The sequence below is a fragment of the Anopheles coustani genome, chromosome 3, assembly GCF_943734705.1.
Source record: "Anopheles coustani chromosome 3, idAnoCousDA_361_x.2, whole genome shotgun sequence".
Taxonomy (NCBI): Eukaryota; Metazoa; Arthropoda; class Insecta; order Diptera; family Culicidae; genus Anopheles; species Anopheles coustani.
In genome coordinates, this window is record NC_071288.1 from 77,965,884 (window position 1) to 77,981,391 (window position 15,508).

The 15,508-nt window shown below is 41.3% G+C and overlaps 1 protein-coding gene across 1 annotated transcript in view; it reads left to right on the forward strand.

Moving 5' to 3' along the window:
- LOC131258891 (mucin-19-like) overlaps positions 1 to 9,055 on the forward strand; it is a 249,822-nt gene extending 240,767 nt beyond the window's left edge. Inside the window, exons 5-8 of the mRNA XM_058260285.1 lie at positions 880 to 1,095; positions 4,062 to 4,253; positions 6,269 to 6,310; positions 7,436 to 9,055. Coding sequence (XP_058116268.1) covers positions 880 to 1,095; positions 4,062 to 4,253; positions 6,269 to 6,310; positions 7,436 to 9,055 — 2,070 coding nt within the window. The remainder of the gene's footprint in view (positions 1 to 879; positions 1,096 to 4,061; positions 4,254 to 6,268; positions 6,311 to 7,435) is intronic.
- The last annotated feature ends 6,453 nt before the right edge of the window (positions 9,056 to 15,508 follow it).

Below are 15,508 nucleotides of genomic sequence, written 5' to 3' on the forward strand. Positions count from 1 at the left end.
GACTTTGGTATTTTGTTTTTTTATATCATTTCCTTTATGAGTCATTCCATTGCCCGACGCCACAATTTTTAATTCTTCGCTTTGGAGCAACGAACACCTTAAGGATTATGCTGCCTCGCAATTTCAGATCGATGTGCAATATTGTTTTAACTCAGCTCAGCTTTTTAAATATTTTTTGTCAAAAGTTATCGAATTGTTTATCTGTTTGTTTTTTTATGTTTTCTCGATTAAGAATGGTTCTTGAAACATGCGAACATAAAAGATGTGCCAACCGACCCGCGCCCAACGGATGCCCGATTGGTTGGCATAGGTGTGCGCGTGTACGTGCAAAAATCTAGCAACATTTATACGGAATGCTGGTCAAGAACTTTTTCTCGATGCTGCTATTATCGTTCATTTGCTACTATTGCTGCTACCGCTCTCACCTGCCCTTTGATTGCGTTTGCATTTAAGCTGTTTTTTTTTCTGTTTGTTCTGCTATTACTGCATTTTACCAGCGTTCGGCGAACAGCAAGCGATTATACAGATTTAATAATATCATTAATACGCTACTACTACTACTACTACCACTACTACAACACTTTCGGTTTGATCTGTTGTTTTGTTTTCCCGTTTTGTTTTTTTCGTATTGCCATTTTGCGAACGTTTTGTGAAATTTGAAGTACTACTAAAATTACTCCAAACTCCCCAAAAAAAAAAACATATGCAAACTGCTCCAAAACTACTACAAATCTACCTCCCTACAACCCCATAATATGTATATTCCAAACAATGAAACAAAACAAACAATCAAACCTCCAAACTTTAACTACAAAATAAAATAAAAATAAAAACCAACCATTGTGAAGACAAACATCAATTAGCCGATAATGTCTTTAGGTATGTCGCGAATTCATGCGAGGTGCCTGCAAGCGAGCTGAGTCCGAATGCCGTTTTGCTCATCCGCAGGAGAGCGTTACAACACACGAAGACGGTTCCGTCACGGTGTGCATGGATGCCGTGAAGGGTAGATGCGCTCGTGAACCTTGTCGCTACTTCCATCCTCCTTTGCACCTGCAGGCTCAAATAAAAGCAGCGCAGTCACGCGCAACCGCGGTATGGCTATTTAATCCAAAAAACAAAAGAAAATACTTCTTTCCGTGTTTTGTATTTTTTCTGTTTTAAGTTGTTTCAGTTTTCCATTTCCTTTTTTTCTCTCATCATTCCTACTCCTTCATCTTTCTGCATCTTTTCGTTACTTTTATTTTCTTCATCATACTTTTTGTCATCACTCGCCGTTTGGTGATTTTATTTTTTTAGTTTAACTATATCATTTCTGTTTTGTTGAAGAAATAAGTTTGACGTATTATTATTTCGTTTTTATTTAACCTCCATGATATGTTTGTTTTTTTTTTTAATTTTAAATCTTCCGTGTGTGTTTCTCTTTTTAACTTCAGTTAGCTCTGCTCTTCTCTAAAATCCTATCATCTCATTTGACAGTTTTATAAATCTCTCAATGATTTACATTACCCTACAAAATTGTTTTTTTATCTCTTTCATCCGTCATTTCTATTTTCTTCTCGTCCCTCATATGCTATTCTTCATTTTACTTTCCCTCTCGTAACTGTAACACTATCTTTTCAACTCTTAAACATATCTCTCTATCTCTTTCTACTTCTTTTCTATTTCTCTTTCTGCTATTCCCCCACTAAAAATCCTCGAACCCCCTTTTCCAGAGTGACACAAACTGCAACCTTCATCACTAAACTATGTACACCCACACTAAGTATTAGCTCGTTGAATCAATCTTCCATCATCCCGTTGTTGTTGATGTTCTTCGAAACAAACCAAAACTTCACGCACTTTCAGTCGTAGCTTAGATGTTTATTGAACTGTGTGACGCAAACAATCTTACACAATAGCTGTATTCGAGAATTTATAAATCAAGCCGTCCCCTCCGAACGGTCTTTTAGAAATGAACGGGACCTATATAGAAAAAACAACTTCGTGAAATTTAAAATTAGAAGAACAAGTTTCACGTTGAAACTCATTTTAGAGTAGAAAATGTTTGTAGTTTCTCCGTAGCATAGAATTCTCCCTACGTTCGTCACAAGAGAAAGAAAGCAGATGAGGCCTTTTATTTAGTTCAATTTTTTTTTACCCCACTTTCCAGACGAAAATTAATTGCCACCAAAAACGTCCAAATCTTTTAAGTATTCAGTTTATTTATTCGTAAATCATGAGCCGCAGCGCCTACAGCAATAAAAATTATGCGCGATTTTATTTTTTATGCAAAAAAATAGCAGCCCCGCCATAGCTATGCGCTATGCTAAACGCAACTCCGATTTCTTTTATCTAGCCAAAACGCTGTGGATGTTTATTGTAAGCTGGATCATTTTAAACCTCCTAGCAAACACTATCTCTTTTTCGGTCATTGTAAATAATGTGATATGTTATTATGAACCGCTCGATTTGTGCCTCTAGTTTATTTGAATCTCTATCCGATGTTTGCATACATTGCCATGGGTATTACCAATCCCTCATATATATCTATCTCTGCGTCTGCTCTCTTTCTCGCTCCTCTTCAATGTAACTTCAGTTTCATATATTTAGTTTTGGTTTGCATGAAACCGCGTATCATCCGTATATTGGTTTTAGCTATATCCTTTGATACATCCTTAAGCCGGAATACGATGAAAACAAGGTTAACTCGTACAAATGCTGATAAATGGCAGCATCGAATCAGAGTATATTATCACTTTCCTAAGATAGAACTGTGGGACGTTATGTGATAAACATAGTGGTAGAGAAAATGTTTACCCAACATAGTATCAGCCGATTATAATTAACATTTTGACTACCAAGTACGTGTTTTTAGTACAAACATTTTTGATAAAATTTGTTTATAAAACAAATACATAGACTTGTTCAAAAACGAATAAAAAGTTGACTAAGCTTTCCAACAGATATTATTTCCAATAGCAATAGCCTCCTTGTATATTAGTGCAATACAATATTAAGTTCATAGCTAGATCATAGTTCCTTGTTACCCACTTTGTGGGTCATAAGCAGTTTTTAAAGTTAAATTTAAAGAATGGCACCCTTTTTTTGAATATTAGGGTCTATATATTAAATCGATATTGATTGATGGAAGAATATTATATGACGTCATTAAGAATTATTATTAACATAAACCATTAATATGTGAACTCAAAATATCAAATATATTATCCATATGCAACTGGAGTTGTAATCAACATATTGGCAGAGCACATTGATGAACAGTTTCCTATGTACAAAATCCTTCTTTTTGTAGCTTTTTTAAAATATCAGAATACCAAATAAATTTATCGTTTTCAAAATTGAAATTACTTTAAGAAAAAAACACAAAATTGCTTCCTTCTTCAAAAACTGTAAGAAGATCAAAACACATATATGCGTTTTGGCAAAGCAGATTTAGGTAAACTCGGAATTCTACCATTTTCAATTAGGAGCAATACGTTTTGTTCTCGTGTACTGAGAACTCTTCTCGTTGTAACTCTTTCTTTCTTTATTTCCACATTTCCTTCTACACATACCTTTATTTGAGTTTATAATTTTATTTCGCCTGTTTATTTGTGTTCCATTGTGTTTGTTTCTATTTGTGTATATTTTGATTTGTGTAAAACTATTTCCAAATTATAGAGACATATTTTATTAAAACATTGCTTGTTATGCTTCTTCTTCTTTTTTATTCTTTACCACATCCACACGCGTACACAAATCCACTTGACACTCGTACAAAAATACATACACATACACCTGCAAATACACTCAAACTTTCCCCTGACTTGGAAACGGAAATCAATTTGTGTACATTCTCTGACAACTTTGGCAAACATTGACCCGACAAACTCGTCCCCGTGCCTCAAATTCTGCCACCGATTTTTTGCGGTTAAAACTACAACAACATGCAACAACACACACGTACATACACTCTGCTATACGCAAAACCACCACCATCACCAAAACTTCAAAATAAACCGCTATACGTACGCGAATCGAAATTCTACACCACGCTCTCTAACCTAAATGATCACTAGACTGCACCCGTATCTGCTGCGGCCGCTGTAGCCGCTGCCGCCGCCGCTGCCGCTGCTACCATGGGCCCCCTCCAACCACCACCGCCACCGCCCGGGGCTGTCACTTCGACGAGCCAGCTGTCACTATCTGGCGGCCAGTCTCCTCTGGAGGTTGGCAAAAAACGTGCGGCCGATAATGACATGATACAAATGGTATTGCCATCTTTATTTTCCTAGTTTGTCGTTATATCTTCCACTCTTGTTTCCCTTTAAAACATAAACCATAAGCCAAACCCTGTTTTTAACTTTCCCTCCTCTGTTGTTTCCCCGCTCCCGGTTCAAAATTTCTAAGCGCCCTTAAAACCGTAACCAAGTATAAGTTTGATGTGTTTTTTTTAAACATGTTGCGAGAGTTGTTAACGTCAATTAATGGTTTTACTTCCTACTTTATTTATTACATGTTACTACTACCCACAATAGTTACTCATATAGTTTTCCACTTACTCCGTCGTTGTACTAAAATGTCTTACTGACAATCCTTGGGATCCTCCGATACGAAACTGACACTAACGCCAAACAATCTACACACTACTCTGAACTGTTCGTACCTTCTTTGGCCTGGTAATCTTTCCGTTGCTCATTAGTTTATGCTTTCAAAAGTCGACAGAAATTTAGTTTTTATGTTACGGCAAAAATTTTACTTTAAATGGTTTAGTCCAGAACGAGTACCTAGCACTTCTGTTGATGATGTTTTCAATAACCGTTGCTTCCTTGTGATTTCGATAATCTGTCAAAATTGTTTGCTACTTCTTTTCCATTTATTTTTTTAATATTCGTACCTATACCATGCTAAATCAAACTCTTTTCAAATTTGTTGTTGAACGAAGAAGAAAGCAAGTTTGATTATTAATTGGAAATCCTAAATATTTAAAAGTTTAAAATAATAACAACCTTTAATCTGCACCACGTCCTCATTTGATTTCATCCATATGATGCTCGTGCATAAAATTGCTTGCACCAGAATGAGCATTTAAAGGTGCATAAACCTAGTACACACTTCCTGCAAATGGCGTAGGAGGAAAACGACACCTACCTCCCGGAATCCGAACCAATGGAAGCCGATAACACCTGCACCTCTGCCGGAAAATTGCTCGCCAGTGAAACTGATCTCTGTTTGTAGTGCCATCCACTAACACTAATCTAGCTAGAATAGGAAATGGAAAACCCAACAGCACCGCGCCACTACAAATGATCGTGAAAGAATAAAAGAAACACTTAACTCCACGTTTATCGATGTAAAGCAGATGAACGGGAGACATGATAATTTCTCACTCCTCCTCCGCTCATCCCGTATATATCCGCCAATCGATCAGCAATGAAGCGTAACATGGAGAGGAACTTGCCAGCTACCATCTTGCCACCACTAATACAATCGTCCTCTTGGTAAACAATTTGTGCCTCTTCCACTACCACCCAACCACTGTCAGCAAACCCTCTCTAACCGTAAAAAGTACCGAGAACGAGAAGTATAACTAAAAAAACCCCGGCCCCACCCAATGCCAACTAACGTGTGTTTTATTTTATCATAGTTCCGTTTTTCATTTGGTCACTGTACATTTGAGTTTTAAGTTCCATCCATGACTTATCGTAGACATTAAGATTATTTGATTTATATTATCGATAATTTAAGTTTTGTGTTATTTTCATTGAACCCATGTCAATGGTTGCCGATCGTGTGTACCTTTCATAACTAATGAATGTTTTCATTTTTCTCTTTGCTTTTTCTCTCTCTTTTCTCTCTCTCTTTCTCTTTCTCCCCCGTTTCATTGTTACACTTTTCCACATGAATGTAAAAAAAAATCGTGTAATCATCCGATCTGCGATCGCACATGCAAACACTACTCCCACTACTCCACTCCGTTTCGTTGTGCTTGTACCCTTTTCGTTTCTCCCTCACATTACCGTCAACGTGTGTTTACGAAAACAACACCACATCGCGCCTCGATCAACAATGTCTTTAACGACACGAAATCACCAACAACAACACATCGCGCCATTCTGTTGTCCTTAACATCGGCCTTCTCTGTAATCTCATACCCAATACTACTTCCTTTTCTACTCAACCGTCACAATAAAAACCTGCACGATTGCACCACAAACAATACGTATGATAAAACCAAAACAAACAAACAAACCTACCACCACCACCACCACCACCACCCCACCAGATGGACATGAAAACGATGGGATCTATTTACTATGAAAACTTTGTAAGTAACCGAGCCGATTTTTTCGATTTTTTCCAGCATTTTTTTTTCTTTCCTTTTACTTTCTTCCATTTTCGGTTTTCCTGCCCCGTCGAGACGGGGACGAGAAATAGTTTTGTTTTTCATCCCTCCGCCCGTAGTTAGTGCGCTTTGGTTATGGTGTAATGGTTTTGCAAATATGATTTTCATACGGTTATGTTGTATTATTTCAAGATTTTTGTGCCTTTTTCTCTCCCCGAGCGGTTCATGTGAAGCCAAAATACACCTTTTCCAGTATTATGGCTAGATATTCCAATGCTCCCAACGTTGTCCTTCTATTTGAAGCTAAACTCTTTGTATTGCGCATGCGGGGAGGCAACGGAGTTTCTTGTCCAGCTCATCCAACTTTGTCCACCAAAACACTCCACTCTCGCGTCTAAACACTGGCCACACGCTCCCTTGACATCCCTGCGAGCACCAGCCAACCTTGCCGTCATGTTACATACCTTCCTTTTCGCATCGGTAAACGCATTCGTTGCCGCTTCCATCCGAGCAACGGAAACATCACCTAGGATTACTAATGTTTGAATGCTTCACTTCACCCAACGCCTCTCTCCATACACCGTTCGCACAAGATAGTCTAACTCTATGTCCTGTTCCCAGTAGAGAACGCTTGTATCGTTCTTCACCTGTACAGAATAATATAAACAGAATCTAAACCACCACACACTCCCGATCGTTCCCTTTTTTCTCTCTATCTCTCTCTCTCTCTCTCTCTCGCTCTGCCAGTATATTCTATGTCTTTCACCTTCTTTCTGTCTATCCCTATCTATTATTCTATTTTCTATCTCTGTCTATTCTATTTGAAACCAAACAACACCTCTCTCTCCCTCTCTCTCTCTATTTATGTGTGTCCACCGGAACTATCTATTACCCTTGGAAAATTCGTTTTGATCCTGTACAATACTGTAATTTGCTAATGTGTTTAGTATGTAGTCATATTAGAGTTTTCCATCCGTTTAGTTTTTTCTTCTCTCTACCATTACTACCACTACTTGATCGATGGATTTTAACACCTGATCTTGAAACGTTGGCTGGAACTAATTTTCTTTTCTTATTCTATTTGTTATTTCGGTGCGTGCGTCATAGGCTTTCCCGGGAATGGTCCCATTCAAGCGAACCGCTGGCGAAAAGTCTGGAATTCCGGTCTACCAGCCGGGCGCCACCTACCAGCAGCTGATGCAACTACAGCAGCCGTTCGTGCCAGTGTCATGTGAGTACCCTAGTACCAGTACTAGCGTCACAGCCGCTACCTATATTCCACCAACATCCACAGCAACCCCTATCGCTAATAGTCTGGCGAGTCTGGGCAGCAGTAGTAGTAGTAGTGGTGGTGCGTTTGCAGCCGCCCTAGCCGCAGCCAGTAGCGCCAGCAGCTACGCTTCCACGTCGATGTTACACGGTGGGCTGTACTACAGCACCAGCGGAGTCGGTGGGTCCAACGCCATCGTCACCTCCGTCGGGGCCGGGGGTGGGGGAGGGTGGGCTGGCAGCAACACCAGTGTTGCTAGCATGCTGAACCACGCCAACAACAACAACAGCCCGAAGGTGGGCAACAAGAACGCACCGTTGACGAAGTCGATGTCGCTGCAGTCGATGGCTTCGCTCGGCGGAAGCATGACCCATCTGGCCAGCACCAACGGTGGTGCGGGTTCCCTGGTCAAGCCCGAGGGGGGTGGTGAGCACAAGGAGTCGTCGTCGGGTGGTACCGAGCAGGATGACGCGCACGCCGGCGATCTCCTGACGCCGAGCAGTGGTGCCCTCTCGAGTGGTTCTACCACGACCACCACGTCATCCGGCAGCGGATCTTCGCTCGCGCAATCGTTGGCCACTTCGTCCACGCAGGCCATCACGGTGCCAGTGACGAGCCCGCTGCTACAGTTCTCGGCAGCCGCCACCTCGGTCGCCAACCATATGAACCACCAGGCGTCGGTGCAGGCACATTTTCAGGCTGCCCATGCAGCAGCCGCCCATCAGGCCGCCGCTGCACAGGCAGCGGCCAACCATAACGCCGCCTATGCAGCGGCTGCAGCGGCCGCCTCGGCTCAGTATCCAGGGGCTGCGGCCGCCGGAGCGCATTACGCTGACGCGGCCAGCATGGCCAAGGAGGTCGCGCAGAAGAACTACGCCCTCAAGCTGCACGGTGGCTCGTCGGCACTCACCGGCAAGCCGCTCACGGCTCTCGGCTACACCCTCAACAAGGGCGGCCTTTTGCCGCAGCCTGGCCAGCAGTACGCAGCCGCTGCCGCTGCTGCCGCCGCTGCCTCCGCTTCCAATGCAGCCACGGCAGCCGCCTACCCTCAGGCGGCTGCTCGTCTGACCTCGCCGGCCGTTGCCGTTGCGGCTGCCACTCCGCAGCAGGCTCTGCTTGCGCCCGCGCTTACCACACGGCCGCCTCCACCGATCATGCCTCAGGCCGGCGCCTACCCGCAGCTCCTCCGGCCGCAAATGCCTGCCGGCTACGGCACCAATCCGTACGCAGCCGCCGCCGTTGCCCAGCAGCAGCTCATGAACCAGGGCTTCATGTACCCGACGGCGGCCTTCTCTGCCGCCGCCGGTGGCTACCCGTTCCAGATGGCACAAGCCGGCATGCCCTCGGGGCTGACCGGCATGCCGACGCCCGTGCCGCAGGTTTCGGCTGCCCAGGCGGCGGCCGCCGCCGCCAGCACCGTCGTGCTGAACCCCTACAAGAAAATGAAAACCTCCTAAGCACCCCACACACACACACACACATGCCGGCCAAAACAGCAAGCGCGTGGAGCAAGCGATGCTTTGCTCGTTAAACATATTGCCATATGCGATAGACACTTACCTTGGGCGAGTCGCGAGCCTAGCGACAAGACCCTAGCCACCTTACCGTAAGCTCCTTTAGTTAACAACACAAACAACAACGTAAAGTTAAAGTAAACATACCCTCGTAGAGGGAACAAGGTCCCCGCGTCCTGTGGGGAAGGGAAGGGGGAGGGGGGGAAGGGAAAGGACAAAGTCAGCATAGACGTACGGAAACAATAAATTTTTACCACAAAACACATACACACTAATCAGTGCCTGCGACTGAGGGAAGTTTTACTTTCACTATCACCCATGCGCCCTTCCATGGACCGATGGAGGAATTTGCCAACACAACAACTCAACACAGACACATACACGCACGCACCGTAGCGGTTGTGTAGCTGAGTGCTTGTTACTAGTCCCGGGCATATGGTAGTGAGGAGTAGAATGATCACCTCGAGCGAGAGAGAAGTGCTAGATAGGATGGGCTTTTGGGATCCTACGGCAGCCCAACGCTGCAGCGATTCAGGATCGCCAAGCTCGAAGATCATGATGAAGAAACTGTGATAGCTTCACAAAACCCTCCCACGCTGCAATGTATATGCAAGACAAACGCAACAGTCAAAACCAACCCATGCACCAACTCATCCCAGCTTGCACTCCTCATAAAAGCCCACTCCGTTTGCTTGCCGCATACGAAACACAACGCTTGCCCAAAGGGTGTTTGTTTTCTCTCGTTTGCAAACTACCCAACACTACGGGCGGGGAAGATCGACGATGTACTACGTAAAACAATACCAATCTCTATCGGGGTCACACAAAAGGGAAACAGGATCCCGATTTTGGCGGAGAAAACAATTGCAACGAAGAACTCTTCGTGCAGTAGTGACCACGATGTCACAATGATAAATTTTCATCCCTTCTTCTTCATGTTCGAATAAGCACTATAAAATGATCGTGTGTGTTTGTGTAGTTCGTTCGTCGATTATCGCCCATAGAATTTTAATGCAACTCCAGCGCGCAACGTAGAGCAACGTAGTCAAAAGTCCACTCAGTAGTAGACCATAACTTGAAAAATAAAATATATTTAGCAAGCTAAGAAAAAGTTCTTTAAAGTAGGATAACAATAGCGTTTGGCAAGATCCTTTTTTCGTTGATCGTTTTTCGTAGTCTGTGTGTCTTTTTTGGCGAGTGGATTTTTCTATAAACTATTCAAACACAATTTAGCTTAGTTTAGTAGCAATCAAGGTGGCCAGCTTCCTTGGTGTTAGTCGTCCCAGGTTTGACGAAACGTTTTAAAAACGTAATATAGAAAAACACACACCAGTCAAGTTATAAAAATCTGTTCCTTTCTGTTTTTTGTTTTTGGTATTTGTTTCTGTATTGCATTTGTTTCTTAATGTATTTCGTAGATGTAGCCGAGGTTCATTTTGAGCTGACAGAAGATTAAATGTTTAGAATAATTGAGTTAAATTGTACATGCATTGAGCTTAGTTAATATATTGTTCGACCTTCCTTCGGTTTATGTTGCTGAAGGCGCGGTACATTATGTGTCTTTATCGTGTCTATTCTTGGTCAGAATATATTCTAGAATAAGTTGTGCGTCTTGTTTGTCTGAATAGAGCACGTTCTAGAAGAGCGTTAGTTTAATTTTCCTTACGTAACAATCCAAGAGTAAGCTAGCGAAAAACATACTTTTTCATAACCTTTAATGTAGCGATTTCAATCATCCTCAAACACTTAACACTCTAATGTACTTGAGTACCGCCAGAAATTGGCTTTCTTGTGCGGCGAAAGGGTATCCATTGTGAACCGAGACAATTTTAATCTAATCAGCCCTGTGTTATGTAGTTACAAAGTAGTAGGAATATAAATATCAAAAGGTTGTGCCAGGGTCGAGGACGAGTCCTTGCGGGAAAACACATTTGGGAAATGTGGGGAGGGGATGACAGCTCGTGGTTTCAAGTCCTCAAACCCGTAGTCGACTCCGAAGTGTGAGTCTGTTCTTGCCATTTAATTTTGGGGTAAAGCTTAAGGCATCATACACGCGGATGAAGCGTGCCCATTCTTTGTCCCCGTTGCTGACAGTACACCGCGTAACATCGCATCCTAGGAAAATTACGCTGCTGCCGTTTATCCACATTTGTTACCATCCTTGCCATGTGTAAATGTACTCAATTTCAACGACATTGCAAGAAACGGTCCTTAATTGTCGGGGCGCATACAATGGACAATGCTGCGGCTTAAACATAGTATTACACTAAATATCGTTACTACTACTATATTGCTACTACTACTTTTACGGCTACCACTACTACTACGATACCATTTACTACTGCTACTATTGCTGCTAGCTCCATAGAGTACAGTTTTATGTAATATGAGTAATTTCGTACACAGCAGCGAGTGTGTTGATTTGTTTTCTTAACGCGTAAGAGTTTGCGATTGAATTTATCTGTAATGGTTGCTGCAAACGTACTCTCTCCTTCTCTCGATAACTGTAAGCCGCGGATACGCTAGCGAATGCGTTTGCGAACCAAACAAACTATCGTTCATGCACTGGTGGAATTATCTTAAAAAGACAAACCAACAAACAAACAAACAAACGAACGAAAAAAAACATCTAGACAGCTTCATGACAGCTAGAAAGAAAAGCAAAAAACCGAACGTTTCTAATGCCGCCATCATAGCGATGCAGCACACCAATCGCTCGCGCCGCGCTCGCACACACCGATGGCACGGGCATACCTTTCCTGTCACTGTATCACCAATATAAATATATTGATATACATATATATATTTATCGCTAGTTAAAACAAACAAAATCCAAAGGAAAACGTAACCGCTTTTGAACGATGTGACTAAATGGCGCTGATTGTAGAGACTCAAAAACAAAACAACATACAAAATTTTGCAGCAACAAGAAGAAGAAAACCACAAACTATTTCCTGTAAGGGGAAAACAAACCGGTATAAAAGCAGAAAAGCAAGCACCCTAACGCGCTTCCTCCATATTTCTACTCCCCTTTGAACAACGCTTGCAAAAACGATTCCCTATCGGAATATACTGATCGCACACTTCAAAGCACTGTTTTTCTGATTTTATTCCGGCTCTGTATAAAAACTACTCTACCATCTAGAGGATTATTTACCAAAACAAAAGAAAAACTAGCAAGCAACGAATATTTGAATCGTAAATTGTGTAATTTGTGTTTTATTCTTCAGTAGTATGGCTGGTTATTGATTTGACTTTTCTTTTGTCCGATTTGCGAGTTTTGTTTTAATTCTTAGTCGTACATGTGTATAGGTTTAGCGAGCAAGGATAATTTAAAAGAAAACCAAATGTGCTGCAATTTAAACAAAAAATACACAAACACACAAAACTTTTGCCTCTGAGATGATTGTTTGGTATACCGTTATTTGTTAGAATATTGTACACGTACAAACACAAATGCTATTACTTCAATTATAACTACTGCCGCTACAACATCTTTTATTGATCCTATTTTAACTTCTTCTACTGCTACTACTACTACTACTCCTACTACAATATTTACTACCGCTAATATTGTTGTTATTATTCTATGTACTGCACAATTTTGAGTCACCCCTCAATATTCCGATGGCCGATGCAGCATTCCCGGCCCAGGAATCGATTCAAATCCATTTTTTCTTGTCTCTTATGTATCCCTGCATGATAACTGTGTATTTTATAGCCAGCATACAAAAAAAACTCCAAATAGAAGCTAAACAAAACAGAATCCAAAAAGTTATAAATATTTGGTTTTTAAGGCTACTACACATTACTTCACACCGATTGAGCAGTAAATTGCCTTACTTTACATAAACGCTAACATATAACCCGCATTAAACAAAAAAAAAATTTAAAAAACCTACCCCTTTACACAGCAACACACCAACACACCCGTATTATCGAGAGCAATTATCTTTAGTTGTTTTAGCCTTCGAATGCTATTGCTATGCCAAACCGTACCATAGACGCGAATAATAGAGGGTGAGCGTAAATGTAACACACCGAAACCGTATACTTATTATTATTGGATGAAGCCTAGTGTTTTGGTGTATTTCTTAAATTCATTTGTCAACCTTCATCCGCAAACAAACCACCCAACAAAAACAAAACCAACCGCGCAAATACACTGCATCCGTACATTTCGATTTGTGATAGTGCTTTTGATAGCATCCGCCTGATCATCATCTACTATCATCGTGAATCCCTTTCGTTCGCCTAATCTTTTTATTTATTTCTTTTCATTTAAGCTGCTTAGTAGTCGGAACTTTTATTACGCGTATCTCTAATTTTTTGTATTATTTTTCATTTTTCCGCGTTGGAAGTCTTAAATGTTTTGCACAATTATATGCAAATTTTCCTAAAAAAGTTCGCTTAATATTTTTATTTTCCTTAGCACTTCTGTGAAGCATTGCTACACGCAAAACTTTTGGTACATTTATTTATTTTCGCTATTGAAAAACTCACCAATCCAACCGGGACCCATTGCACTTGGCTTGATTTGAGCTTCTCTTTATTTTTACTTATCTTTCGCATGCACACGAACCTTATTTTGCCGTTCACCTTATCAGCCATCAAACAGGTGTACTAAAAGTTGTAATAAATGAAATATGTTTTGCTAACCAATTTAAAAATCGTGGGCATCCTGTCATGTCATCCGATCACCCATACACACCCTCATAACATTCATAAATTTATCCCGGAAAACTTTGATATAAACTCATTGAAACACCAAATAAAACTGCTTTGTTTGTTGAGTAAAAGGGAGTTTGTTGTAACGAAAATGGTTAGTTCTACATAAATATTTATAGATTTATCTACATTTGTTAGCATATAACCATCTCCTTGGAACATTGAAAACATATAAGTGTATTCTTCTATCGAAAACCACCACTCTTCAATTGCTCGCTGTTTGTATTCTTGCCATTGTACTTCCATTCTTCTACCGACCTCCTTTTTCTACTCAATGTACAGAGTCATGTCATCGATCGCAGAAATATTAAAATATTATCCTCTTTTCGTATGTTACCTTGGTCTTTTTTAAATGGAAGTTGTAGCTGGTGCTTGCCCGCGCAATTTTTTAGTGGTTTTATTAGTTGATTCCCTTCGCACACACGTTTTCCTTTCGCCGATTCACATTCGGGAGAATTTGAATCATATTGAAATAAATTTTCGGAATTCGTTAACATAAGCCCGCGATGTTCGTTTTCTAGTAAGCGACAAAATTACGGGAACTTGAGCTTTGTAGTGTCGATTGTTTGTTGATTGCCTGTTCTAAATGATATCAAACACACAAACACGTTTTCTCACCTAACTATCGCATGGTGTCCGGTAAATTATCTTACTTTCACTGCCAGTGAGAGACAAATTGTTTTTATTGCATTATTTATTTCACATTATCTTTGACCCGGTTTACTTGAGTCTTTTGCCATCCTAGCGCTACCAGCCTGTTTCGTTCCTCCTCGTTCTGCGAGGCAATGAATTTGTTTACTTTTGTAGTAATTCGTTGGGTTTAGAGGAACATTCTTTCGTTCGTATTTGCAATTCAGCCGCGTTTTCGGTCGTGCTTAGTGATGCTGCTGCCTGCTCTTTGCCGCTGCTGCTGATGCTGCTGCTTCGGAGTGGAGAGAAATTTAAGCCTGGTGAAGCGAAAATACTTCAACCTTAAATACAGAGAGAGAGAGAGAGAAAATATGAGGCATTTAGGGAAAAACATCTCCCTGCCAATGGCCTTACACTTGTATGATAAAATTAATGTCTATTGGTTTGTTGAGAAACCAATTTGTACGTCTATAAATCAAGCTTTTACTTCATACCCCTAGTCCGACACTAACCGCATACATCCCTTGTTGCCCTATCGTTACTAACCAAACAGAGCACCGATTTGACATTTACTCGCGCAAAACTTAACGCCTTCGGCACTCGGCTTAATTTAAATTGTGTCCATGGTGTATATGACAATTCTACATGGTTTTTTTGTAAAAACTATTCGGCAACAGAGGATATGTTCCGTTCGCCAAACGCTTAATCTCGATTTAGCTTTTGCTGTTAAATAGCGCGTAATTTGTGTCAAAATCTTCTCGTGAAGATCGTGATAAATAAAATCAAATAGTATGCGATTTTTTACTTTGCTGCTTGACTCTTGACATACTCCATTCGAGAGGCGGCACACGGTCGAGCACACGGAATACGAGCTGAAGAGGAACGTTCTTCCTAAATCCCGAGGAATAGTAAAGAAACAGCGAGACAAGGTAGCTTTGTTTTCGACCTGGGCCTAAATTGTGTCCCAACCATGGAGATGTAGCGACAATTCCTTAAAAACACAGCGAAACCACATCCGTCCACGTTCGTTAATCCTTA